Source organism: Onychostoma macrolepis, chromosome 21 (genome assembly GCF_012432095.1).
Source record: "Onychostoma macrolepis isolate SWU-2019 chromosome 21, ASM1243209v1, whole genome shotgun sequence".
NCBI classification, from domain to species: Eukaryota; Metazoa; Chordata; class Actinopteri; order Cypriniformes; family Cyprinidae; genus Onychostoma; species Onychostoma macrolepis.
Window position 1 is genome coordinate 18,307,661 of NC_081175.1, and position 27,923 is coordinate 18,335,583.

At 37.2% G+C, this 27,923-nt stretch overlaps 1 protein-coding gene across 7 annotated transcripts in view; it reads right to left on the reverse strand.

Annotated features, from left to right (window-relative positions):
- vav2 (vav 2 guanine nucleotide exchange factor) overlaps positions 1-27,725 on the reverse strand; it is a 201,381-nt gene extending 173,656 nt beyond the window's left edge. For 6 of the 7 annotated variants that reach the window (XM_058757393.1, XM_058757392.1, XM_058757390.1 and 3 more), the window contains exon 1: positions 26,527-27,725. In XM_058757393.1, the coding sequence (XP_058613376.1) occupies positions 26,527-26,730 (204 nt within the window). In that variant the 5' untranslated portion in view covers positions 26,731-27,725. The remainder of the gene's footprint in view (positions 1-26,526) is intronic. The other variant, XM_058757388.1, reaches the window with a different exon arrangement.
- Positions 27,726-27,923: the final 198 nt, after the last annotated feature.

Consider the following 27,923-nt stretch of genomic DNA (forward strand, 5'->3'; position numbering starts at 1 on the left):
AAAAAAAAAAAGTCGAGAATCGAATCGAATCACATCACACACACAGAAACAAGTATTCAGGGCAACCCGTCAAAATAAAAAGTTTGGTTTAACTTGAAGACGTTCTTATTATTGTATTATTGTGCAGTGGAATGCAGTGTTAGTTTCGTCAACGAAGACTACGACGAAAAATATTCGTTAACGAACCTTTTTCCTGTGACTAAGACGAGACTTTGACGAGCTAAAACTAATATCTGGTGATAAAAACTATGATGAAATTTATGCCACGTCTTCGTTAACAAGACGAGATGGGACTAGAATGTTATTTGAGGACTACCGGACATTCTAAATACATCCAGGCTAAGTTAACCCTCTGGCTGTATTCGGATTCCTGTCACACTTGTGGTGTTCCTGGTCAAAAATGACCGGACTCCAAGCAATTGCTCATAAATCTCTCATTATGCTATATTATCACCAAATATTGGATTCATTCTTTTTGTCAACTTATTTTCTTTTATTTAGGACTGGTTTTGTGTTTCTATTTGCATCTGATTAATCGTAGGCCTCATTTATCCGAAAATTAAAAATTCTTGGACGAAGCCGAACAAAATGAAACACTGGGCCGGAAGGCCGAAGGCCGAATACCGAACATTTTTCGCATTTTTTTCCCCATGTAGGCCTATTTTTCCTTTTTTTTTTTCACCACCGCATAAATTAAATAGCCAAAATGTGCTTTTTACTGTTTTGTCCTGCTTTTCAAATAAAAATTAAATAAATCAATTACAAAACAACAATTTAAAAATATTTACTTAACACTGAACATTTTTTAACATTCTATCAGACATTATACCATTATTTTTGAGACCCCCTTCTTGAATCAGGCATGTATTTTTTATTGTACAAATAAATGCAGCCTTGCTGAGCAGAAGAGAATTCTTTTCAAACATATTACAGATCCCAATTTGAACACTACTGTGAATGTTATAATAAATGTATAGAGCGGTTGTAGGGTAATTATTATTATCATTATTATTGTCTTATTATTTTATTTTATTTTACAGAACAACAGTAAAAATACAATACTAACATTTATGAATTTTTATGGAGTTGTTGCTTTTTCTTAGACTTTATTTTGGCAGAAACCCACAGGAAGATCTTAGTGCTTCTTTTTGTTGACAACTGCATGCAGATATTTAAATGATTCTCATTATGAATTTGGGAAGATGTTTGTCGCACTTATCACATTGTCACGTATCTTTAAAAAAAAAAAAAAAAAAAAAAAAAGTTACTGAGCAAATAACGAGTAACAGTGTTTTAGCGCAGATGTTCCTCACGCTTTGGACTCTGAACCCTGGAGCCCTATTATTGTTATTAAAAAAAAGGAGCCTATAAAAAAAGAACAGGTTTGAAATACAGGCCTGTGGCTCTTAATTTATTTTTATTAATTCACCATTTATAAACTGATGTTTACTGTTCATTTTTTGTAGAAATATCAATAGCATTTGCATTTTGCGTCTTTCTCTGACAGTTTTAAATACTTTCACACTGCAGACGTGTTTGCTGCATTAGTGTGCACCTCTATTTGATCACGTCATGTCATTGTTCGGTACAATTTATTTGGTCTTTTCGCTTATTCGGCCGAACACCGAAAGAGATTTTTTTGCTATTTTCGGCTGAACAATTTCGGTTGCTGAACATCCCTAGTAAATAATACTTATATAGTTCATAAAGATAATTTGCACAATTTTTTTCTATTGCACTCTATATATTTCTCACCCATTTTGTGTGTAGTTTGTGAATCATTTGCACTGCTTGTATTTTTGTTGCACAAGACAATTTTTTCACAACTTGCTGCACTGTTTGTGTTTGTTGTTCATACTCAGATTGAAAAATTTTTTCCTGAAATTTTTTTACTGTATTTTGTTGTATATAACGCGGTTTTCATTTTCTTTACTCCCTAAATGTTTTTTTGGATACATTTATATTGTTAGTAAAGTAATAGACCTGTTTTTCACTGCAAAGCGCCTATAACAGTATTGTAATAAATGGCTATAACTTGCTTGGGGAATGTTATATAGACAAAATTTTATTTGGAAGTGTAAAACACACAGATGCAACTTTTTAAAGAAAAAAAATCCTGTTTGAGTACACAGTAAAAAAAAATATTCCTTTTTCTTATTTTCTTAAAATTCTGGAAATTCGTTAATTCTTAGAGAAAACAAAGGAGAAATTGGGACTTTAAATTAGATAGACTGAAACTTCAATTTCTCCTGTTTATAATGATATATGGCACTTGATGCTGACTGCTAGAATAGGTCTGAAAAAACAAAGAAAAGTACAGGCGTGTCAGGTGCCCCAAAAATGCTCTAGGTCTTTAAGGGTTAATGGATCGATTCTGTGATTTTCCTAAGGCTGGCCACACACTAGAGGACTTTAAGGCCAATTTGCACCCCTAAACGGGGTGTGGCCTGATTCACGGCTTGTCGCAAGTGATTTTTTGCCCAAAAATCCTCTATTGGTGTGGTGTCATTACGATTATTTATCTGCTACCGATCGAGACGGAGCGTTGCCGAACTCAAATCTTAAATATCAAACCTGTTTGATATTTACGAATCTTGATCGAGCTGCCTCTGATGTGATACCCACGATAGCCAAGGAGAGCGAGCAAGCGTCACCTACCGGATGTTGCGTGCTTCTACAGCTGAAACTTGGCAGCCACAAACATGAAATGAAAGCAGAGAATATCACCCATATTCTTTTCCATACTTTGTTTTCCATTGTGAAACAGAACACACGCCAGGAGAGCCAGCTGACAGCATTGATTGTCCTCTATTTGTTTTTCTTCTCTAGTCACGTTTGATCTCGCGAGTGTCAGTGAGATCTCATGTCACTGTGAAATCATTCCTACAATCTTCAAGTGTGTGGTCTCGCTGTCTGGTCTAAAAATCTAGTGTGTTCGTTCAGAGGATTATAAGGCTAAAAATCGGTTGAACTGTCTTCATGTCTGTGGTCTTCCATGGTTTTAAAATCGTTTAAGATTTGAGAATCGTCTAGTGTGCAGCCAGCTTAATGCATCGCGTTTCTCTCTTGAATCGATTTTGAACTTAGTTTTTAACAGCAGATGGTGCTCTAGGCTAGTTTTTAACTGCACACTCAAATGCTCACGAAGAAGACCACTTGTGCGTTCAACTGAGTGGTTAAATGTACTTGCACCTCTGCTTTTATGCTTTTATGATGCAAGATTAATGTAAACACAACCCACCGTGAACATTCTTGTAATTCGCTTCAACCTTTTTGAACTTTATGAATGATTATTTTAAGTTCAAGTGGTGTGTGTGTAATGAACTGAAAGCAAGCTGTTTCTAAAGCATGCAGTGCCATCTGCTGTTAAAACCAAGCTCAAAATTGATTTCAGAGAGAATTGCGATGCATTAATCAATTTATCGTTACACCCCTAACACATACTTGAATTTGTGGTTTACGGGCACTCTCCATAGGCGTAATGGTTTTTATACTGTACAAACCGTATTTTCTATTGCCCTACACCAACCCTACACCTAAACCTACCCTTTACAGGAAACTACTGGCAATTTTTGAATTTCATAAAACACCGTTTAGTATGTTTTTTAAGCCTTTTGTTTAATGGGGACACAGGAAGTGTCCTCATAAACCATGTTTACGTTGTAGTACCTATGTCATTATACACATTTGTGTCCTCGTAAACCATATACCAGTACACACACACACACACATCCATGCATATAAACTGTTGTGAGTATTTCACCTATTTCATCCTACCCTGAACTGCATGCAATATGCTTTTATGATAACTCACTCTCTCTATCTCTCTCTCTCCCACACACACGCTCAAACTGCCTTGTCTTTAGCCTACATTGACTTCAAAATAATCTTTTCTTTCATCACATATTCTAGACAAAACATTATGACAGTTGGTTTTGAGGCTTTCATGTTCTCACAGAGTACTGGTGCTGTTTTTTTTTGTGATCTTCTGTTAGATTTTAGCAGAAACACTCTGTGCCCTTTTGCCCAGAAGATGCGCTGATGTGTGCTGAGCTTGCATATGTCCTAAACCTAAAATTCACTTTCAATGGCCAGCCATTTTTGACAAGTGTGACTTTTTGCAATTTTGTACAAAATAAAAGCATTTAAAAGCAAACTTCCTGATTACACATTAAAGCACACTAGTGTGATAAACAGTGCAAATTTTCATAATTTTTTATATCATGTTGTAAAAATTATACATAAAAAATGCTTTTTTTCACTCAAAAAAATTAGGTGCGTACTTTCAGATAAATGAGGCCTATGATTAATCAGATGCAAATAGAAACACGAAACCAGTCCAAAATGCAAGAAAACAAGAAGACAAAAAGAATGAATCCAATATTTGGTGATAATTTAGCATAATGAGAGATTTATAGGCAATTGTTTGGAGTCAGAACACCACAAGTGTGACTAGGTGAAATAAAATCCACAAAAAATTACGAAAATTCAAAAAAAAATTCTGAGAAGTACTTATACCCTGCGTGAACAAAGTCAGTAAGTTTGAGTCCAATGCGATAAAATTAACTAGTATTTTCGGGAAAAATAAAATCTTCTCCAAATCAATTTGACCCGAACACAGCCAGAGGGTTAACCCTCTTAGCGCCAAAGTCGCAAAATTGCGACAAGACGTCATACTTCATTAAATAGACTGTAGTTTCTAATATAGTGTAATATCACATTTGTATTCCCTACCACTAGATGGCAGACATGTAGTACTTCGATTCTAGACCAAAATTGTTCGAGGAAATAGCAGAGCAAGTGAGTTATCGTGTCATTGATGCGGAAGCAGTTCAGTTCATAGCGTCTGAGTAAATTGTGAGAGAAAAATCGCCAAATGGTTGTACCGTGAGGATGTGTTGCAAATGTTATTCGCCTATTCTGACTCTGAAGGGGAATATTTGCCTTTTGGAAATGACGATCGGTCATCTATTGATCATGCATCTCCCGGTACATCTTTGCAGCGCAATGGCGCCGCCATAAAAGGCGAGTGTTCACGAAGCACCATCAAGTGATCATTTCAAGCCTTTGCCCAACGGGGATGGAGGTGGCAGGGGTGGATGTGGTCTTAGTGTCCATAGGAGAGGCATTGCGTTGCTGATGGTCAGCCAGATTGCGTCTTTTTTTCTGATCGTGCGTGCTCAAAGGGCCGCCGGCAGACAGTACAGGTGCAGTCAGTGTGGGGTTGGTCTGTGCGCTGTGCCATGCAATGAGAGGTACCATACTCTCAAGAACTATAAACTGTCACCTAGATACCTGATTGGGCAGATAGCTGGTCAACTGATCAAAAAATAGGCACATGTATTTTACTATCGCACAGTAATATAGTAATAATTTACTACTTTCTCCTGTTTTACTGTTGATTTCCTCTTTTCCTGATCATTTTGAATGAGGATAAAAAGACAAAAAAACAAAAAAAACATGCAAATAAGTTCAAACATCCATTCAATATCTATTATTTCCTGAATATTACTGATGAACTGATCAAAAAGTAGGCTACTGTTCACATGCGTTTTACTACTATATAGTATAATAATATAGTAATAATTTAGTACTTTCTCCTGTTTTATTGTTGATTTCCTCTTTTCCGATCATTTGGAATGAGGATAAAAAGACAAAAAAAAAAAACATGCAAATAAGTTCAAATATCAATTCAATATCTACGATTTCCTGAATATTATGAAATTCAAGAGGGCCGCCCCCTGATGACATCATAATATGCAAATTAGATGAGTATATTTACACCCCACATAAAGAACTAGCGATCTGAAACAATGGCCTCAGCACCTGAAGGGTTAGGGATCGGGTGAGCAGACATCCCGTTTTTCCTGGGAGTCACAATAGTTAGTTAGTGAAGGCGTGATAGGTGGAATTGCGCCGATATAGAAGTGCTCTCTCTCGTGCACACTCCACTTCTTCAGTCTCATACAGTGCGCGATCAGTTCTCAGTGCTCAAATACACACATAGCAGTCCTAATGTCTATTGTGTAGAGTATCTCACGTAAATTCAGTCGGTTATGGCTTAAGTGAACGTAAACAGGTGGGTGAAAACCGAATGTGTGTCAGTATCACATGCATACCTTCCGTCTTAAATGGACAGCATTCCTAATTAAATACCTATCTGTGTCATCAATAGCCGCTTTTCCACTATCGGGCCGAACAGTTCTCTTTGCTTAACCATTCCATTCTGTGCCAATCCAGGCCAGTCTGCATGGATACGGTTTCATTTTCCACTGTGGTACTGATTACGGTACTGTAATACAAATGCATCAGTCATTGCCTTGGTAACGCAACTGTAATGTAAACAGCGATATGGACGATGATCAGATATTTGACTGTCTCAGACATTTTTTTCTTTTTTATATTGATCATAGCGTAGCTGTTTACTTGGATGTTTGATCAAATAGCACGCTTCCGCTTAGCCAGCTATGGAGAAACTGGTAGCCAGGAAACAGAGTGGCGACGTCTCGCACACACACTCTACCAGCAAGGCTCAGCATGGTTGTCTAACCGGGCCGAAAACAGTTTGTAATTGTGCCGCGCCGTACCAGACTCACGTCGAAATACAACTGGAACCGTACCTGACAGTTCTTAGAACCGTTCGGCCCGATAGTGGAAAAGCGACTAATGTTAACCAACAAAAGATGTTAAATAAATGCATACTTGTTAAGTAAACCTACTGTAGCCTATCTGAAAAATGAGTTTAAATGAGTTTAATTTGTATCTCTACCAAAAAAATGAAAATTTATTTCAGTTTTTCCAAATTCAATCTTGAATGTACATAATACTACTACTAAAACTATTAAAACCTTATTTTTTTAAACAATAACAATAAAACATTAGGTGGGAAAATATAAAACATAGCCCTAAACTAGAGATGATCCGATACCCTTTTTTCCTTCCCAAACCGATTCCAATACCGAGGCTCAGGGTATCAGCCGATACCCAGTACTGATCCGATACCTGTGTGTGTATCTGGTTATACAGCTGTATGTACTACTAGCCCTGTATGAACTGATACAATTATTTTATGATGTGCTTCACCATAGATAGATAGATAGATAGATAGATAGATAGATAGATAGATAGATAGATAGATAGATAGATAGATAGATAGATAGATAGATAGATAGATAGATAGATAGATAGATAGATAGATAGATAGATAGATAGATAGATAGATAGATAGATAGATAGATAGATATAGTCTGGCGAGTAAACAAAAAATATAATGTTTGGAAAATGGCACATCTTTTTAAATATCTAAAAGTACACTCTTAACATCAGTCAGTCAAGCATTATAAATATATTATGACAATCAAGTATTATTTAATGATAGAACTTTAGCAATTAGAATTAAAACTTGGTAACCATGTATGAATGTACATTAGTCATTTTAACTGAACTTAGGACTGATGGTGGTGCTTTTTTGGTCATTCAGTGTTTTTGTAAAAATGGGGAAAAAACTATCAATAATACTGATAAGATAATAATCATACTATGAATTCTACTAAGAACAATATAAAATGCACTAAGGATTAACCAGCTGCTGGATTCATGAATATTAATCACGTTGTCTGCGTTTGCTCGAACTGATTTGCTGAAATTAAAACAGGGACGATAATAGGTGAGCGCCATCCAATGAGATTGTCGTTTGCGCATTAGCTCCGCCTACTACCGGAGAACCCGGCAGTTCTTAAAAGCTGAAGAATTCCAAAGAAACTCCGTTATTTTGACAGGAAAGTACAACAAAGAACATCGTTTACATACCATGCAGAATTGACGCACTACTTGTAAGACTCTCTCTCTCTCTCTCTCTCTGTCTCTCTCTCTGCGTGTGAGGAAAAAAAGCAAAGTGACGGCAAGTCGTGCGCTTCACACTAGAGCTTACGGTTCGTCAAATACAGGTGCGCTGCGCATTCATTCAGATGATCTGAAAAATAGGTCGCTTGATGGAGAGTGAAACTCTGAAGCCGATGCCAGAATTTTTTGTGGTATCGGTGGAATTTCTGATACTAGTATCGGAATTGGAACAACCCAACCCTAAATATGTAATTTTTGCTAAACTTTTAATAAATTGATGTTAAATTGTTTAAGTTTAATGATTTTAATTAATTAGACATTCTTTTTGATTAATACAATTTAAATTTAACCATTAAAAAGGAGTCCAGAAAAATTTAAATGGAAAAAAAAACGAATCCAGAAAAATTTAAACAGGGGGAAAAAAATAAATAAAACAGATTTCATAGGGCCCTACAAATGCAAACAATGCAAATGAATGCCAATGCAAATGAACTGAATCTCACATTGCTCAAATGTGGGACTGTTGGAATTACACAGCAAAATTAGTAAACATTTAAACAAGATTAAGATGGGACACAGATTTTGTTACGATGTGGAGATATGGAGTGTATAGAGTTTGTGAACCAATGTGTTAACCTTTAGAGGGTCATGAAACCCCAGACTACTTTTTCTGAGATTTTAGAAGAGGTGTTTGTGTTGCACATCATAGAAGACAATGTTAGCATCTGATCATTTTAACTGCTGGAGAAAACTGGTTAATTTTAAGCTTTTTTGCACTAGTATTTCATCTTCCAGGTTTAAAATCTACATCGTGTCGACTTCACAATTTGTGACGTAGCAATGACGCTTCGGTGTCTATTAAATTATTCATAAGACTGCATGTTCTTATCCTATGAGAAGACGCTTTGCTTAATTATTCACAACAGTATGTGCTGATTTGCTATGACAGACGCTTCAGACTGTGAGATGACATTGGGCACATTAACTGAGAGAAACGTTCATGGATTGAAGGAGAGCATTGTAATAAGCTTTGCTTTGTAATAAGAGTTCGGTACAAACGCGATTAGTGAGTGTAAGCGTTTTTACAGCTCTGTGACACAAGCCTTCAAAAGGCTTATATAAACGCAGCAGAATAAGCCTAAAAAGTTATCAGAGGTGCAACAGCGCGTTCATATAGGTTTTCGATGTAGAGTGCAAATGGCTGTGCATTTATTTGTGTTTTTAACTCGATGGGAGGGAAATGAAACTTTCTGAACCCAAAGCTGTGTGTGTTGTCTGTCTCCCCTCTTCCCCCTCTGCTCCGCAGCGCACCACGCCCACTTTTAGCATTTTTTAAAACTGTGGTGAGAAATAACCAGTGCTGAAACAGGGGGTTTCATGACCCTTTAATGCTCATAATACCAAGCAAAAAATAAAAATATATAAAATAAATATAAAAATCACTGAATGCTTTAAAAGTCCTTTTCAAACATATGTCCTTGCACTAAGCACTGCCGACATGATACTTCTGCCTGGAAATCGGACTAATCTAAAAGAGAGAGAAAGAGGCAGTGGCAGAAAGATCTAAGCTTGAGCTAGAAGATTAAATCCCCCTGGCTACAAAAAGTTATTATGACAGATTCAACCAAAAAGAGAAGAGAGAGAGGGCGGCCTCCAGACACAATGGTGTCCAGTTTTTCCAGAGCATTCTTCATCTTGGAGCTCCTCAGGGGTGGGGATGGGTGTGTTCTAAACTCTCTGTTCTTCTTCCAGATGTTTCTTGTTGTCTAGATGAGAGGAGGGAGAAGAGGTTATACAACCCTAGCTCCTCTCCATGAGTGCAGAGAAAAGCCGGAAGACCAGAGGCCTGAGGAAGTCCGCAGAGGCTAGTCGGCCTACTGATTTGTGGTTTTGTTGTTTTTTACTAAATCAATGACATCCCTGGAAAAAACCCTCCTCAAAACTGATCATGGAGGAAGGGTCCATTTCATTCTGAATGCTCCGAGACAGCTTCACCTTAGATCACATTAGATCTTCACCAGCTCTTTTGTTTTTTTTATTGTTGTTTTTCCATCCAAGTTGCTTCCTGCAGGATTCTCAATTGTTTCAGCTCTAATCCCTTCACAGACGATCGGTTTCATTACCAGCCTGCCTTATTGCTGCCACATTTCTCAACTTTTCTCCTCCTTAATGGAAACAGCCTCTCCATAATCATACCCGCTGTTACAATGTCTTCTTCCAGCACCCAGGAAATTGCTTTTGCAGGTGCGATCCATCAAGATTGGACACATGGTCCCTTTTAACAACAAAAGCATGCTTGGGAAAACTTATTTCAATCATTATTAATTCATCACAAAATGCTATAAAATGATATACATCAGTATTGAACAACTGTGACTAAACATGTTCTGTGCAGTAAGGCGTTCCCTTCGTTTGTCTACAGGGAATCCAATTTGCAAGTGAAATGAACGCTGTGCCTATCAAACCGGACGCTGTGCATGATTACATGATCAGATAACCCATCATGCACTGTGGAGAAAGGTGATTATCTCGTGCAGGGCTACGTGGCCTTTTCTGGGAGAGAAAATGAATCTAGGCACTAGCATCCGTGATGACTGTTTTGAATAGAGCCTGCTGAGGAACACGAGTGAGGTAACTGCAGAAAGTACAGTGATCACATGCAATCACCTGTAGTTGACAAGTACAGTGTAGTTTATTATAGACACTCTGTGCATCTTTGCACAAAATAAAAATATGTTCTCTTTCAAACATTTGAGGGAAGTGTGGTGAGATACCTCACTCGTGTTATCAGAGAACCGGGGTTACATGAGTAACCTAAAGTTTTTTTTATTATGTGCAATCTGTAATTCAACAATCTAAAAAATTTTTTTAAAAAAAAACACTTTTAGGACACTTTTTCATAAAAAATATTCTCCTAAATCTTTATTCATATACATACAGTATACATAAATAACCTGTCTATCTCTCTCTGTGACAGAAATGTTTGCATCTTACAGTCTTTTCCCTTTGCCAACAGCTGGCCCTGCACAGAAACCAGGGAAAATTTGCCTACTGACACACACCAGACTGACAGCAGAGATGAAAATCATACTGTATTTTCATATTTATAATCAAACAGATGGTGACACGCAACAAACTTTTTTGTTCCTGATCCAGAAAGGTTTCATTCATGGTTTGTTTGGAAAAGAAAACACCCACTGTTACAATCACTAGGGTTGGGTATCATTTTTTTTTTTTTTTTCGATACCGGTGCCAAATCGATACTTTTAAAACGGTACCGGTGCCTGAACCGATACTTATAAAAAAAATAAAAATAAATTACCAATTAATAATTGGATTGGCCATTAGTACTAAACACATGATGTCTTTTTCATTCATACTGAACGCCAGAGGGTGCCCTCGCACAGAAAATCCACATATTCAGTCACAGAAGTAGCGGAACTCGTGAAGTTCCAGGGATATGGACAAAGGCATTGCTATCGCTGTAACTGAGTAAACAGAAGATATAAACGTTTTGAATGATAAAATAAATACAATAAACACTCGACTACGACAATGTATAGTTTATATGTGTTATTTAATCTCTGGTATTTTCATAATAATTAAATATATTTATAATCCATTGCTAATCGATGTATTAGTAGCCTATGGAGTAGTAGTAGCTAGCAAGTGCATTCACGTGCTCCTCGGCTGCTCTCATATCCCGAGTTGTGCTTTTAAGTCGAAATGAGGCACCGAAATCTGTTCTGATTCGGTTCTAGTTAGGGCTGCACGATATTTTGCATGCAATAGTCATGCGCATCTAGTCAGTAAAGCCGGTTCCGTGATTAGCGGTAAATCTCCATCACCTGTTTTCAAATGGAGCGGTATTTAATACACAGAGCCGTAGTTCACTGACAAACTACACAATTCGCGCTCAGAATCGCAGATGAATCGCCTGCGATATTGAACGTGATATTGCGTAGCTTGTCAGTGAACTACGGCTCTGTGTATTAAATGCCGCTCCATTTGAAAACAGGTGATGGAGATTTACCGCTAATCACGGAACCGGCTTTACTGACTAGATGCGCATGACTATCGCATGCAATATATCGTGCAGCCCTAAGTACATATCGGTTACATAGGTACCGGTGCCATATTGGTACCGGGTTTCAGTACCAAACCCTAACAATCACATGTGACATAACCAGGAACAAGGCCTGCCCAATTAATCAAAAAAAATTAATAATTAAGATTACGTAAGCCACAATAAGGCGTAATTTAATTTAGATCTACTCCCATAGTGTCAACAGTTGCTCTTTACAAAGACATTTTAGTTCCAGAGTTACGCATTACAACTGATACACGATTTATTCTGAGCTTCACTGTTTATAACAGGAGCATCTTGTCTGACAGATCACTACAAATCTCTACTAAACATTAGGGATGTAACAATATCAAAATCTCATGATACTATAATATTGCGATATGAAGTCCGATATTTATTGCAATATTAAAAAAAAAAAAAAGACAAATGAAGAATTGGGAGAAAAAAATTAATTTTGTACATTTTAAAGTTAAATTATTATATCTAATGCACTTTGAGAGTTCAAAATTAAGAGCTCCAACCCATGTTCTTAAATAAGAAAACTTAAGTCAGAAAAGTCAGTGAATTGACTTATGCCTAAACTTTAAAGGGGACTCAACCCTCTTTTTATTTGTGGTATACTGTCTCAGTCTAAATTACATTCACACTGGTGTTTTAGGAAGCTAAACAATAGAATATTAGACATTAGAATATAGGGTAAATGTACCCATTAAGCTCACCAAAATCTACATTGAGTAATTTTTAGTGCACAAGATATTGGTTTCAGTACAAAACGTTACGTTGAAAAAATATTAATCTCTCACACAAAAATATTGAATTCTATTTTAAAGGACAAAAGCAATTATACATTATTAAATGCAAAAAGTCTGGCTGTGCTTAATGGGTACATTTTTGTACCCTTTAAGCACACCCCTGTTCCCATTAAGCTCACATCATCTTTTATTTAAAATTTTTGTTTATTTTAAACAACCTTTTTAAAGAATAAATAAAAAATATTTTTTTGAAGGTATAAAGTCAATTGCAAAAAAAAAAAAAAAAAACCAGAACACTAAAATCAAGCAACAAGGCATTCAATTTGATCAGTAATGTATTCATAGTGAAGTGTCATTTAAGCACATTGCAACATCTATACTAGTCCATGTTCAGCTAAAAAACATTAAAAAAAATCAAAAGACAAACCAATAAAACATTTCATTCGTGGGGATGAATACAGAAACTAGCCTCATTATGAAGCCTCTTATTAAATGGATATCAACTTATTTATATTCTCTTAAGGCTGGAATACACTACATGATTTTTGCCCAAATTTTCCACAGATTTACAGTCTGGAGAGGCTGACACTAGTTGGCAAAGGTCTGAGCTAGTCTGCAGATTTGAGTCGACAGATTCCATACAAAATCGATTAACTTAACTTAAAGTGACAACCATCAGTTTATATGTAAAGTCTGTTTATTAAGTATTTACATAGATGTTCAATGTGAAAGAGCTTAAAGGGAGCACACTGAGCTTAATTGGAGCAGCAACTATTTTTAATCAATTTCATGTAATATTCATTAAAATGACAAGATTTTGCAAAATAAATAATCTAGGTTATGTTTTAAGTTCATACATATTTTAATATGAACAACTATTATTAACAATATCTATGAAATTATACTTTATTATTGATCTGAAGCTGTGTGTTTTTCATAGTAGTGCACCATTTAAGCTCACCTTAAAATAATATGAAATCTTTAAAACTTACAGCACTGTAAAACGACAGACAAGCATTAAACCGTCAATTTATAATATTATGGATGTAAAAGTACAAGCCAGTAATGCCTGTGAAGTAATATGTTAGCGTAGCACACAATCTTATACAGCTAGTCAGCTAACTGTGTTCTGTAGCATCTGCGCTGTGTTTCTAAAACTATCTTTTGGATCTAACGTAATTATTTCCCACATCCAAGTTCCAGGTTATAGTATGCATTAAGTCTGAACATTAATCTCTTAATTTTACAATAAGTAGTGAAACCTACCCAAAATAAAGGCTTAAACATCTAAAAAAAAAAACACACATTTAAGGGGCTCCTCTTTTGGTGAAAGTTTTGGCCGCCAGACAGTGTGAACACATGGAGACTCATATCTCAGAGTGCAATGATCTGATTGACTTGAAATTATAGGAGGTATATAGTAACAAACATATAAATTGGTTAAGACATCAAGTAGGATAATAAATTATTTTTTCTTTTTATAATCCATCTCAAAAATGGAAGTGTGCATAATGGGTACGTGAGCTTAATAGGTACGTTTACCCTATTTTATTTTTCCTAAGAGGTGGTGGGGAGAAGCGCTTTATAATTCCAACAGAGGGCGAAATGTATAGGTGCGTTTGACTTGGAGCAGCACCACCCAGACGATCAGCGTATGACATCAAAGTACCGCGAGAACTAGTGTTGTCACGGTACCAAAATTTCAGTATTCGGTACCGATACCAGTCAAAATCCACGGTTCTCGGTACCAATTTCGGTACCACATGCTAATTAAAAAAAACACACTATTTTTAATAAAGTCAAACAAAAATAAAAATGTACAAAAATCAATGCCATTCTTTATACTTTATTTAAATTGTGTTTCAACTTTTTCCGCAAGTAATAAAAGTATGAAAAACAGTAAACAAGTTTCACCCAAATTTAATTAAATTTAAACACATTGTATTGTTTTGGTAAATAAAGGGGATTTACTATTAAAATTAAAATATAGAAGAAATATTGTGACTTTTATAAAAAAAATTAAAAAAAATAAAAAAAAATTATATATATATATAAAATTATATTTCTGGCACAATGTCTTTAAGATGAACTTTTATTTTGAGGGGTTGCCGTGAATACCTTTACATTTCTGTGTGTAGCTATATGATATGACGCTGGTTTTACTCAATGAAACGGTAAAATGCTCGCGAGGGGACTCTCAGAGCAGTTCTGTAGATGTTGTTTATGTATTTATGTCCTCATTGAGACGGCAGATGATGAATCACCGCGAGCGTCAGGCGCGCTTCAGTGTATGTAGTAAAAAAAAGAAAAAAACCGCGCGTCTCTGCCATTCATTCACTCACACAGAGACTCGCAGAACATGCGGGATTCATATTTGAATCGACTTTTGCGGCTTAATATTTACAGATACTAGTCCACGTCGCGACTTGATTTAAGTGCAATGACCTACTTTTGATTAATTCATCCAAACTTTGACAAATTCCGTGACATTCCGTGCTAAACTGTAAATTCAGTTTTTATAACTGGATTCGAGATTCCGTCCGCGTTTTCTGCATCGCGGAAATCATCGAACGTCTGGCGTCAAGAACCGGGTTGACGGGTACTCGGTACCACCGGTACCTAAAAAAACCTGGTACCGTGACATTTTCACTTTTTTAGTACCGACTTGGTACCGAAGTACCGGGTCTTTTGACAACACTAGCGAGAACGATTCGAAAGCCGTCTGCTCTCTGTAGCTCTTGCGGTGCTTTGATGTCATAAAAACGATCGTTCTGCGTGCGCAGCGCCGCTGCATTAGATTACGTCATATACGCATCAAGCCAACACGAGAAAGCAAAACCATGATGGAGGCAGAGGATCAAACCTCTTCCAGAATTCTTACTGCACCTTCACGTTTTGAATCCCAACTGCCAGGAAAACATGACTAAACGTGACTGAAACAGTATGCAAAGTAACATAGCACTTTATTTTATTTCAGAAAGTATTTTTGTTGAACATTTGTCTATGATTATATTCATGTGCAAGTTCAGGGTTTTGGTACTTTAAATATAAACTGTGTATGTGTATGCTCCTGAAATAAAAGTTTAGAAAGATGTGATGCATTGTTTTTGTTAATATGACTCATCACATACAGTCTCTTTAAGTGTATAATCAACTATTTTCCATTGTCTAGTCTTTAATATGCAAATAAAAAGTCACAATAAATTGTAATATCGAATCGCAATAGTAACAAATGTGTGTTTTTTTAATTGTGACAGTCTGTATATTAAGTATAACATTCTACTTTTTCCCAACTTTTTCGAGTGTTTGAAATAACTTCATTTTGTGAGAGATGGCTTGAAGAACACAGTTAAACCATATATTGTCACGTTGTATGTTTATTGTCGTATACTGTTGGATATTTAAATAAATAGTCAGATCGCGAACAGATTCAATCACCCACGCAATCTTGTTCATAAATGACAGGATTCATATGTCTATTAAAGCCTTTAATCACAATGTAACGTTCAAATCTGCGCTCGCGCTGCCGCTGATCTAGAGAGAGCAGTTTACTTATATGAAACATCTTTACAAAGTCTTTTGTATCGTTATCTCTACGTTCCAAACATTCAAATAATCACAGAAGTACTGGAATAAAAGTTTGGATATAAACACTGCTGTCTAGCGATCAAAATAGAATAAATCACCTTTTTGAAAGTGAAGATGCTTCAAATAAAGATTGTAGTGTCAAAAGACCCGGTACTTCGGTACCAAGTCAGTACTAAAAAAATTAAAACATCACGGTACCAGGTTTTTTTAAGTACCGGTGGTACCGAGTACCCGGTCAACCCGGTTCTTGACGCGCAGGGCCGTATGATTGCAGAAATGATGCAGTATGATGCAGAAAACGCGGACGGAATCACGGAACCTAGTTTAAAAACTGAATTTACAGTTTAACACGGAATGTTATGAAATTTGTCAAAGTTTGGATGAATTAATCAAAAGGTCATTGCACTTAAATCAAATCGCGATATGGACTAGTATCTAGTAACAAACTAGATACTAGTCCATATCGCCCCCCTGCATCCTGCAAATACCTTGCAAAAAAAATGCGGTGATAACGGTGATGACCTCAACACCGCGGTCGGCATTTCATTACCGTGGTGATGCGGTTATCGTCACAGCCCAAGACGCTCGCGGTGATTTCAGGGTCTGCTGTCTAAATGAGGACATAAATACATAAACTACATCTCCAGAACTGCTCTGAGAGTCACTTCACGAGCATTGGACCGTTTCATTTGAGTAAACTAAACCAGCGTCATATCATATACACACACATCATATATTTTTGTTTGACTTTATTAATAAAAATATTGTGTTTTTAAATTAGCATGTTTTTCTGTTTTGCTTTGGTACCGAAATTGGTACCGAGAACCGTGGATTTTCTCTGGTATTGGTACCAAATACAGAAATTTTTGTACCGTGACAACACTACTAGATTGTATCAATTACAACGTAATGCCAGCAGGTGGAGACAAGTGACTTAAACTGAGATTCGTTAAAAAAACATTGATTCATTCAGGAATGAAACAAATAAAGTCTTTATGAGCAAGTCATGAAGTTATGAGTTATGAATCATTTGTTTAACTATCAATTCGTTGAATATTGTATTCTATAAATAGACAGCAGCAAAAAAATTTCTAGAAACTCTAGTAAGTTACATATTATTTTGTTTAGTTGTCTGTTTTTTTGGGGGGTTTTTTTAGAATCATGGTGGGAGAAGTGATATCTATTTTAAAAATAAAATACTGATACTATATAGTTAACATAAATATGACAAATAATACTTCTTTGTAAAGTACTTTGTGAACTATGTTTGCTCAAGAATGTTTTTAGTTTTAGCATTTTGAGTTTGTTCAATAGGCTACTCTGTTCAATATAGCAAAACAAACTTTTAATCCAATTTCTGTTCCAGATTTTACTCTAATAAATAAATAAATAAATAAATAAATAAATAAATAAATAAATAAATAAATATATATATACACATATACATATACACACAAACACACACGCATACATATACATATATATATATATATACACACACATATACATATATATTCATGCTCAGTCTTATTTTAAATAGGACAAGGACAAGCAAGACTTAGATAAGTAATAAACTGTATTTCTAAATCAGTAAATCTGCAAATATTTTCTTAAATAAAGTCTGATGATGCAAATTGTAATTTGTGGCCCTTCGCATCGTATGTAGTTTAAGTAGTTTAAGGGAACCTGAGTACCCCTGGTCTAGAGTTTAAAACAAAAAACAAAAGTCGCAACACATACTAATATCGAATTGCAATACTTGTAGAATCGAAATTCTTTATAAAAAAATAATAATAATAATTTTTTTTTTTAATTATTTAAAAATAAATAAATAAATAAATAAATAAATAAATAAATAAATAAATAATAATTCGCAATACATATCTTATCGGCACCCAAATATCGTGATAGTATCGAATCGGGAGGTAGGTGTATCGTCCCATCCCTAGCAAGAATGGGACCAACCTCGATGCCCAGACGTCTTCAAACTGTTTTGAAAAGAAGAGGAGATGCTACACCATGGTAAACATGCCCCCGTCCCAACTATTTGGAGACCTGTAGCAGGCATCAAATTTGAAATGAGCTCATTTTGTGCATTACATTGTAAAATTTCTCAGTTTAAACATTTGTTATGTTATCTATGTTCTATTGTAAATAAAATATTGGCACATGTGATTTGAAAGTCTTTTAGTTTTCATTTTATTCAAAAAAGAAAAAAAAAAAACGTCCCAATATTTCCTTTGTAATCTGTAATCATCTGCCTTGAAAATAATGCTAACTGGTGGCCGTTGCGTTCCCAAACGCGCACTAAACTCACAGCACGTGCAATAAACGAGTTCACTGCATTCACTGTGAACGGAGCCATTCTGAGGCACGGAAAAGACCAGATCACGAGCTGATCGCCTGAACAATGTGTGCACTTCACTTTGAAACATGCAATTATATTGTGCTTTCAGTTTTAGTTTGTTTGACAGATACTGTGCCAAAGCATAATAGCCCAAAACACAACTTTGAAGACCCTTTATGTTAGAATAAGAAGCTTAAATATATTTTAAAAACTACACTTTTTGCCCTGAGGACCTGTCGTTTCCTATTGTCATGTGACCACAATAAAATTGACAGTGTTGCTATTGCGAATTTGCGATATTACAATATTGATAATATCATTACATCCCCACTAAACATTATTGTACAGGATCCAACATTGTCTGGAACTGAACAGAATAATTAACCATTACCAGACAGAAAAAGCAGACGTTGAAAAGTAATTATCAAAGAAAATGTTATTTAACTTTTATGAATCATCTCACTGTAGTAGTCATGTCCCAGTGATAGAACACTCCATCATATTCTTGTTAACAGAAAAAAATGCTTTAATAACCACAGCTTGGGCTGCAATATTTCATTACTCACTAATTACTTACTGGCAAATCATAAGAAAAGTAGCATTTCAAACCACAATCTGTTTGCTAAAAGATCTTATTTAAAATTTTCTTTTACCTTCCTTTTTCCATTTTTGCCTATTAAATTTATTAAAACAGAGAGCTATAAATGTATAGAATATAGCTGGCTGATGTAAAAGTGAATTTTCTAGTGCCTAGCTCTATTTTGAGCTCAGTTTAACAACAGATTGCCACTAATCCAGAATCTGCTCACAGGGAAGCAACAAGGAGAAGGGTGGAAACAATACACAACTTCCTGTTTGCATGATTAATGAGCTCGCCAGCTGGGGATAAGATCAATACACAGCAGCCTTTTACAGGACTCTCTAATGTTGCAATTTCTACCTCTGTACGGCTCCTCCTGTTCCAAAGCCATTTATGAGATATGATCAATTCTGCTCAGTAATGGGATATTGGTTAGCTTTGTGTTGGTGGGGAAAAATCAGTGCATCCTAAAATGTTACTAAACAAGCACTGCAAATGAACCGGGTCTCTAGAGACAATCGTATCTCTGACGTTGTTGGTAGAGATAGCAGAAAGTATTAAGAAGCTTATCGTCATACCCACTGAGGGGCTGGCAGGAGGAAGTGCTCGGAGGAAGTGTGCTTGGAGAAGGAGGAGAAGACTGTCTGCTTCTCCTCTCTACACCATACAGATGGTTATCATCTCCACCCCAGTCAGAAGCTAAAATCAATCCTCAGCAAATACCACAGTAGGCTGCATCCAAAAAAATAAAATAAATAAAAATGTGGGAGTGTGAAAAAGACAGTCTTTTGAGCATTGACAGCTACAGTTTCTATGTCTTAAACATCCTGAGGCAGGAATCAAGAACGCTTAGGAGCTTGAGACTTCACCAGAAGATGAGACAATGAGAAAAGACAGGCTGAACGTTTTCAAGAAGTATGCACAGATGACTATGGTGTATGAAGATGCTGCTTGTCAAAAAAAAAAAAAACAGCCATCTGTCGGTTGTGCCTTACCGCCCTTCTAAGCCTCTGGGCGCTGTGTACTCATGCCCGGCTCAATGCGCTCTGAACGTCAGGACTGACTCCCCAGCTCATCAGTGTTAATATTCCACAACAAACTGCTCACAGATGGGGTCTCATTTACGAACATAAGCTCCCTGTGTGGGTTTCTCTTCATATTTCGTTTTGTGAACGGAATGTCACTTGTGATGGAGTTGCAGTCTCAAATCCCTGCAGGGACTCCATCTCCTCCTGGCTATGTTGAGTCCGAAGGCCAGTGAATGATCTGGGCATTAAAATGAGAAATAATTTGCTGCAAGAGTTTTGAAACAATGCAACTGTTCAGTCTCTCAATTATCATTTCTCTTCCCTGGGCCCCAATTTTATAACTATTAAGAATCACTCTTAAGATAACCCATTGCTTATGTATAACATTGTTATGGAATTTTATTACTGCAATATCACAACTGGTCCAGCACAAAATAAATAAATCTTATGCAGACATCCTGTTGATTGCATGCCATACTCTTGGATCTCCTCCCTCTGTACTCTTGGATATGAATTCCTCTGAAAGGTTTCATATATCTTGCGCTTTTCAACATGATCCGCCCTCTAAACAACAGCAATTTGGCTTAGCAGAGCTACCGCGAATTGCAATAATATCCTCTCATGAGCTCGGGCGATCAATCTATCAACCCAGTGTTTCCCACAGCCTAGTCTCGCGTAGCCAGAACTTCAGACTGACGGCTGAAGTTCTGGAATCCATGTCAGCTTTCATTGGCCAAGGCCCGCCCATGAGGCCATTTGACCGACATGTCAAACAACCAATCACAGTTTGTTTCGTTCAGTGTCACGTTTCAGGGTATGTAAATGTCGCCACAATAACAGACGAAAACTCTCGGACGTATTTTACATACTTTTGAAAATCCAGTATTTAGTTGATCCTGATAAGCAGTTGTCACAGTTGTAAACACGATGGCTTTCTTGTTTCATGAGGGGGTTTGGCATCACGGCATCTTTGTTTCCAGGCGGAACGTTAAAAAAAGACCCTCACGTCTCCCAGAAATCCTGCATAATTCAACCAATCCGATGACGACTTTGAAACTCCTGAAGTGTTTCCACTTTTGTGTGCCATATGCATCAGATGTTCACCCAACGGTCCGTGGGCGTGACGTCTGAGGCTGAGACTACCCACAGCCTTACACTCTATTTGTGGCAGTAATCCCCCGCCACGGAGATGCTTTTAGAGTGCGAGAAATAGAGGTTTCCCCGGTAACGCTGTACACAAAGCTGCGCTCCGCTCACAAACGCTGCTTTATCTGGCATTACATGCAAGATAAAATGAAAATGACATCAAAAATTTTCTGAAGACAGTCGGATTCCTTCTGAAATACAGTGATTTAAAAACATCCGCGCAGGATTTTGATTTTTAAACGTGCAGTGCTCATGTTTATTCAACGAAATCAAAGCCTTTTGGAAAATCTATTTGTGGCGGTCAGTTTTGATATTGTGGCGGTCCGCCACAAATAAGTCAATGTATGGGAAACACTGCAACCTGAAACATACAGTGAAGCCTGGACTCCTAAACATGTCTGGTCACGGTGTGAGATCTTGCTTCATCCTTGTGAACTCACTGCTTTCTCTGTTCCTTAATAAAGGGTCTCCCTAAAGAACGAACAGGAACCAGTGAGTAAACCGTTCCACACATTCCAACAGACCCGATGGATCACAAAAGCACACAGACATGAAAGATCAAGTCCTGGCAACCACAGACCAGCACTGTATTTGTCTAACCTCCCATCTTTTGTCTGCAAATAAAGTGGATTTGAGTATATTGTAATTTAATTGAGTAGTCTCATATTTCCGTCCTTTTTACAATCCTTACACTTTCTCTGATGCAGCTGGTCACAGCTGCATGGAGCAGGAAGTGTCCCTAACAAGCTCTATAGATTAAATTACCTGTGCCCAGCTGCCAGGGGTCAAAGTTCAGAGAAAGGCCATGCTAGATTAAATTAACCTAGTGAGAGAGTAAGGCTGACCTCACATCACATCCACCTCTCTGCCTCAGAAAGGCTGGTACTGATACTGAATTTAGGAGCTTCCCTTCTGAAATGCTAGGCTCTGGTCAGTGTAATATAGTTTTGTGAATTGAGTATCACAATTAAATGCCTCCAAATTAATCCTGACAGGCTGATGGTCTTTTCAGCACGCATTTAAGAGCTAACAGCAATGACGCCTGCCTCCAGACACTCTAGTCGCTCACCCTACCATTATGCCACAACTCCATTCACTTTTGTCTCGGAGTTTAATCATCAAAGCCCATATTCTCTATTATGAATGCATGATTATTGTGATGATGGTTTCTGCTAGTGTATTTAATGCTTCATGCTGCTCTTTCAGCTTGTTTAAATAACCACTCAAATCCACAAAAAAAAAGAATCAGGATCCAGCACAAAGAGATCTCCAACAGATGCCAGAGGCCAGGAAGTGTGGTCAGTGTCTGAAAACAAAAGTAACTTGTATGAGATTGTGGCTGAAAGTGCAAACAAAAGTATGAGAGAGAGAGAGACTGGGGGTGGTTCTGTGTAATAAATCAGAGAAAAATCTCAAAGATGAAACCCATTATCCTTGCAGCAGAAATACAAGAGTTATGAGAATGAACGTATCTAAAAACAGAGCTAAAATGAATAGGCTGTTAAAGGCAAATGGGGAGTACAATAAAATGCATAAAAGTGCTACAGTGAGCAATGACTCGTCTCTCTTTATCTCTGCCCTGCGTACGTGCTGTAAGACAGGCTGCATTTTCTAAGAGGAAACAACAGACATTGCGAATTCCCCAAAGCCCTAAAGAGAGAGGGGCCAGACCTCACTGTTAAAACTGAAGTCCCAAGACAGTCCCCGGGCCGAGCCGGAGGTGATGGAAACTAAACACACAGGTATTGCATGCAAGTACACACACACATTCTCACTGCTGGCGGCTGAATCATCTCTAAGGTATAAGTTGCTACCAACCACCTGAGGTAAATAAAAAAAGTGGGGAAAAATATAAGAACAATGTAGACTTCAAAAATTCAAAACCCACCAAGCTACGTCTGTCAGACAGAGCCAGAGGAAATGAACTGCCCCTCTTTTTGAGACCTCATATTCACCTTAACGCATTGTGTTGATGGCTATACTTTATCATTAAGCAGATTTATTTAACAGTATTGCTAACAAATAATACAGCCTAAATAGTAAAATACACAGAGTGAAATACACAATCCACATAATTCCAGTTTGTAATGTTCCCATATAAATACTGCATGTCATTCAAAACCAGATTCAAAAAACGGAGAAATTCCTGAAGAATCTTTACAGCGACTGTTTAAAGTGATTATGCACTGTCATTGAAATCACTGTCATTGAAGGCCAAACAGGTAACAGGTGTGTAATAATTGAATGTTACATGCTATTTTGGAAGTTGGAGTTCGAGTTAGATGTGACTTTTTATAACAATTTTTCTGGGTTTCAGCAAAAAAAAAAGAAGAAGAAAAAAAAAAAAAAAAGGCAGCATACATGTTTGGAACAACATGAATGGTAAACAAAATATGACAGCATTTTCATTTTTAGGTGAGCTAATCTATTAAAACAAGCTTTCAGTCAGACACCAGAATTCATCTTCTCAAAATACACAAGCACTGATTTGAAGAGGACTTGTTCCACTGAAAAGGGAGCAAATCCCTTGCACTCCACAGACAAATAAAACATTCATGGACATGTGATGTAAGCAATTATTATCTGAGAGATAGGAAAAGCATCTCTCTGTGTGGCTGATACCAACAGTACTGGCACGTGGGCTTTGACTTACTCGTTATTACAACATTCTTTGCATGTACAATGCCTAAGTGTTTGCTCGCTAAAATTATTTGCGGAAACACTTGTCTGCTAACTAACACCCGAGGCTTTCCTTCCAGACTTTACCGGTATAATAGGTGTTATAGTGACTGCCAATCAGCAGGCTCAAACACAAGAATGTGATTATTAAAAAGGCCTACTGGACTAAAACGAGGAACATGTGAAGCATGCAGAACAGAATCTTCAGTATCGATGAACATCCACCACAAACAGCCCACATAATCACTTCATCCTGATTTAATGGCGGTAGTAAATTAACAACCACTGTGTATCAAAGCACACAGTGACCTTTGCTGCGTATAAATCACAGCTTCCATTGTGCTGCCAGATCTCCCTTTCAACCAATTTGTCACAACGTAATACCACACAAAACCCTTCCATGCTGAGGAAGCTACTGTTGTGGGAGGATCAAAGGTCCCTATGACTGCCTCAGAAATAACAGCTAAAACAAAAGCCTATAAGTGCTGGGTGAAACAGCTATACAGTCATATGACAACATCTGTACAGGTATAAATCACGCCATGGTCAGTAAAAGAAGGCCATAAAACTCTTTATGTTTTTACTGAGCATATATCTGGTCCAAGTTTGCTGTGAAAAGAAAGGTTTGCATCTGCAAAGGGGCTGTGTGCATTGACTTTTTTTAAATCAACATTAAGATTTTAGGTCAAAATTTATATTAATCTGTAAGGGATGAGTGTACTGTAACCGATCACCATTTTAAACATTCCTAGGGCTGCGCAAATAACCAAAATAATGACATGGCTTTTCAAACAGAACACATTTTTCCATTCCACTGTGCTACATTTACATTGTTTATCTATGTAAATACATGCTAGACGGATGTATTTATCCACTGCACGAGTCTTGTCTTTTACAGCATCTCGCACATGAAAGTTCAAATGTGTCTCGAAAGCTTGCATTTTTTCCCCTATTCCGCTGCACGAGTCTTGCTCTTTTCAAATCAAAAACATGTTCTGTGTGAATGACCCCTTAGTGTAATTATCAAATCACAAAGGCTATGATTTAATTAAATAAATATATGTGCAGCATGTTTCAGAGTGAAGCGCAGCACTGTGTTCATTTACACGTGATCAGCTCATGATCTGGTGTTTTCGGTGTCTCAGGGCGACTCACAGCAAATGCTACTCCCTGCAAACTCATCTCCGCATCTACTCTGAGTTTGAGTCAAATATAACATGCACCATCCATCTTCCCAAACTTTTTATGATAAGAGCCCATAAATTAAGTATCAAAATTATAAATAAAATTATCGTAATATAAATGTTTTATTTAAAAAAAAATTTAAAAATAATTATCATCGTTATTATTATTATTATTATACAGTCATACAGACAAACAATCTCACAATTTTAGGCCAAACTGCAGCCCTACAGACAGGCACAGTAAATAAAAAAAAACAAATTAAATAAATTGTAAAATAATTTGCAATATGAGGTATGTCAACTACCCATAAATCTGCAAATCACTGCAGTAATTTAAAAGCTGCAGGACTGTGATGCTAAAGATTTAGAAAGCAAAAACTAATGTTCAAAATAAGGATAAATGTTTATCTTAGTATTTACATGTTTTTAAGAGTAGATCCCAATGCAAATTTCAATCTACATAGCACAGTTATGAAGACTACATGACATAAGGGTTTAAATCCAATTCAACAGTGACAAGACATGCAGAAGGGGTGGGAGACACAGTGAGACGTGTTTAAAACCTCTCAAAACAGTCAACACTTACAAATGGCTGCATCATGCTTCTCAACCACGTCATATTTACGGGTAGGAACTGCCTTTGCCACACATTCCTTCACAAAGAGCACTGGCTGAAAGCCACATTCCTGAAACCCACAAAGAACTTGCTGCTTTTCCCGGTTTATGTTTACAGAGATAAGAGCCTTGGCCCTTTCTTAACATTCACCTTTAAACCCCGCACAGCCTCATATACTTACTTTAAGATGATCAAACTTCTACGCAGTATGTACAGTGATACAAAAGATGTTCAGCTATAAATACTTACATGCTTTTATCAAAGGAAAGTTTAAAAGATACCTCTGTGTGTGTGTGTGTGTGTGTGTGTGTGTGTGTGTGTGTGTGTGTGTGTGTGTGTGTTTTGCATTCAACTGCTTGCTGTTTGTGAGACCCTAAAATTATACTTAAGATTTCAAGAGAAAGATTTCAACATCTTAAACAATGAGAATGACTCCATAAAACATCAAACGGTTTAGATCAGATAACATTTTCGATTAATCGATTGTGACAGTTCTATTTGTAATTGCTCAGACATTGATGCTCGACAACGCCCCCTGTTGATACGATTTAGAGTGGCAACTTATTAGAACAACACTGCACATTCTCCGGCTGTCAATGCTATCATCAATCATTCCTGCATATGTGACAAGCATTCAAATACAGCCATTAAAAGCACAGTCGTGAACATTAACTTACCTGTGACATTTGAGGCCGGAAGTTGATCTGCTTTAGGTCCACGGATCCAGGAGACAGATTGTGCAGCATCTGGCACAGGAGCACCCCATCTCTGAGCGCCTGGGCCAGGTCAAACACCACCGCTGAGGGCCAAACGACCCGGTGGTTGGGGGGCAAAACCTTACAGTCTATCAACCAGCGACCGCACTGTCTCCACTCCTCCATATTGACAGAAATGATGCAGAATACTGGCCAAAATGAAACTATATGTCTGACAGCCTGGCGCACGTACCAAGATAATGCTGATGTGAAATTATCCCAGTTCCTCTTTAGTCCAAAGGGCACTAAAGTACCTAAGGTCAACTGCGTGAGAACGATCTTCACAAGGATATACGCTTAACAACTTTTTTTAACGAATTAAATCCAGCTGAGTGCTATCCACTAAAGAGCTACACAGGACTTTGTATAACGAAATAATCCAGTTAGTAAGCTAAATTAAAGGAGAACTCGAAGAAATATCGTACAGTATGATGTTAAAATATGATTTAGATGTGTTTCCCCTCAGAGAATCAGATGAGTTTCCTCTTCTTCATCATGGACTGACATATTTGGCTCTGTAAACGCATCCTGTCACAGCAAAAAAAAATGTGTCTCTCAGGACTACAATAGATATGTTCTTCAACAATAAATGCTGGAAAAGACTGCAAAGCAGCCGTTACATGCAATATCGGACGGTTTGTCAAAGTTTTACCATTAAAATAAAGAATAAATCCATGTTTTGTAGTCTTCAGTAGAAAGCTCCTCACAAGCGCTCGCGCACCAGGCGGGATGTGAACTAACGTTAAATAACGTCCAACTCCAAACAGAATCCGGTCCAAACTTGTTTTAAAAACTTCTTGAGGAAAATATCACAGCGTTCAGTGAAACGCACAAACTCTGGCGTATTTAACGCGAAAACTGTCGTTCGTCCCGCTCCTTTCGCTTCCACAGAAAGAGAAACGCCGCGAGGTCTTGGTGCTGGACAGTCGTGCCTTGATTCGCGATGGTTTCTCGGTTGTTTCTCAGTTCATCTCCGTGTGGATGGTTGGAGTGTTTTGATTTCTCCGCTCGCGTGAGCCGTGAGTGAGAGCGAGCAGCAGGCGTGAGCGCGCGCGGAGCGGGAGAAAGGGCGCGCGGCGGAGAGATCGCATCTGGGTTCCGGTCGCGCTCGTCCACGTGTGAGGAGGAGGAGAGGGTCGGTCTCACTAAAATAACTACCTTTTTTTAATTATTATTATTTAGGAAATTCTGGAGACATCACAGTAAATACGAACATGTGAAGAAAATGTCAAATGTTTTACAATGTTTTTACTGGGCAAAAATGACTGGCTGATTGACTCATCTTACTTTTAGATTAAACTGTTTAAAATATTACATTA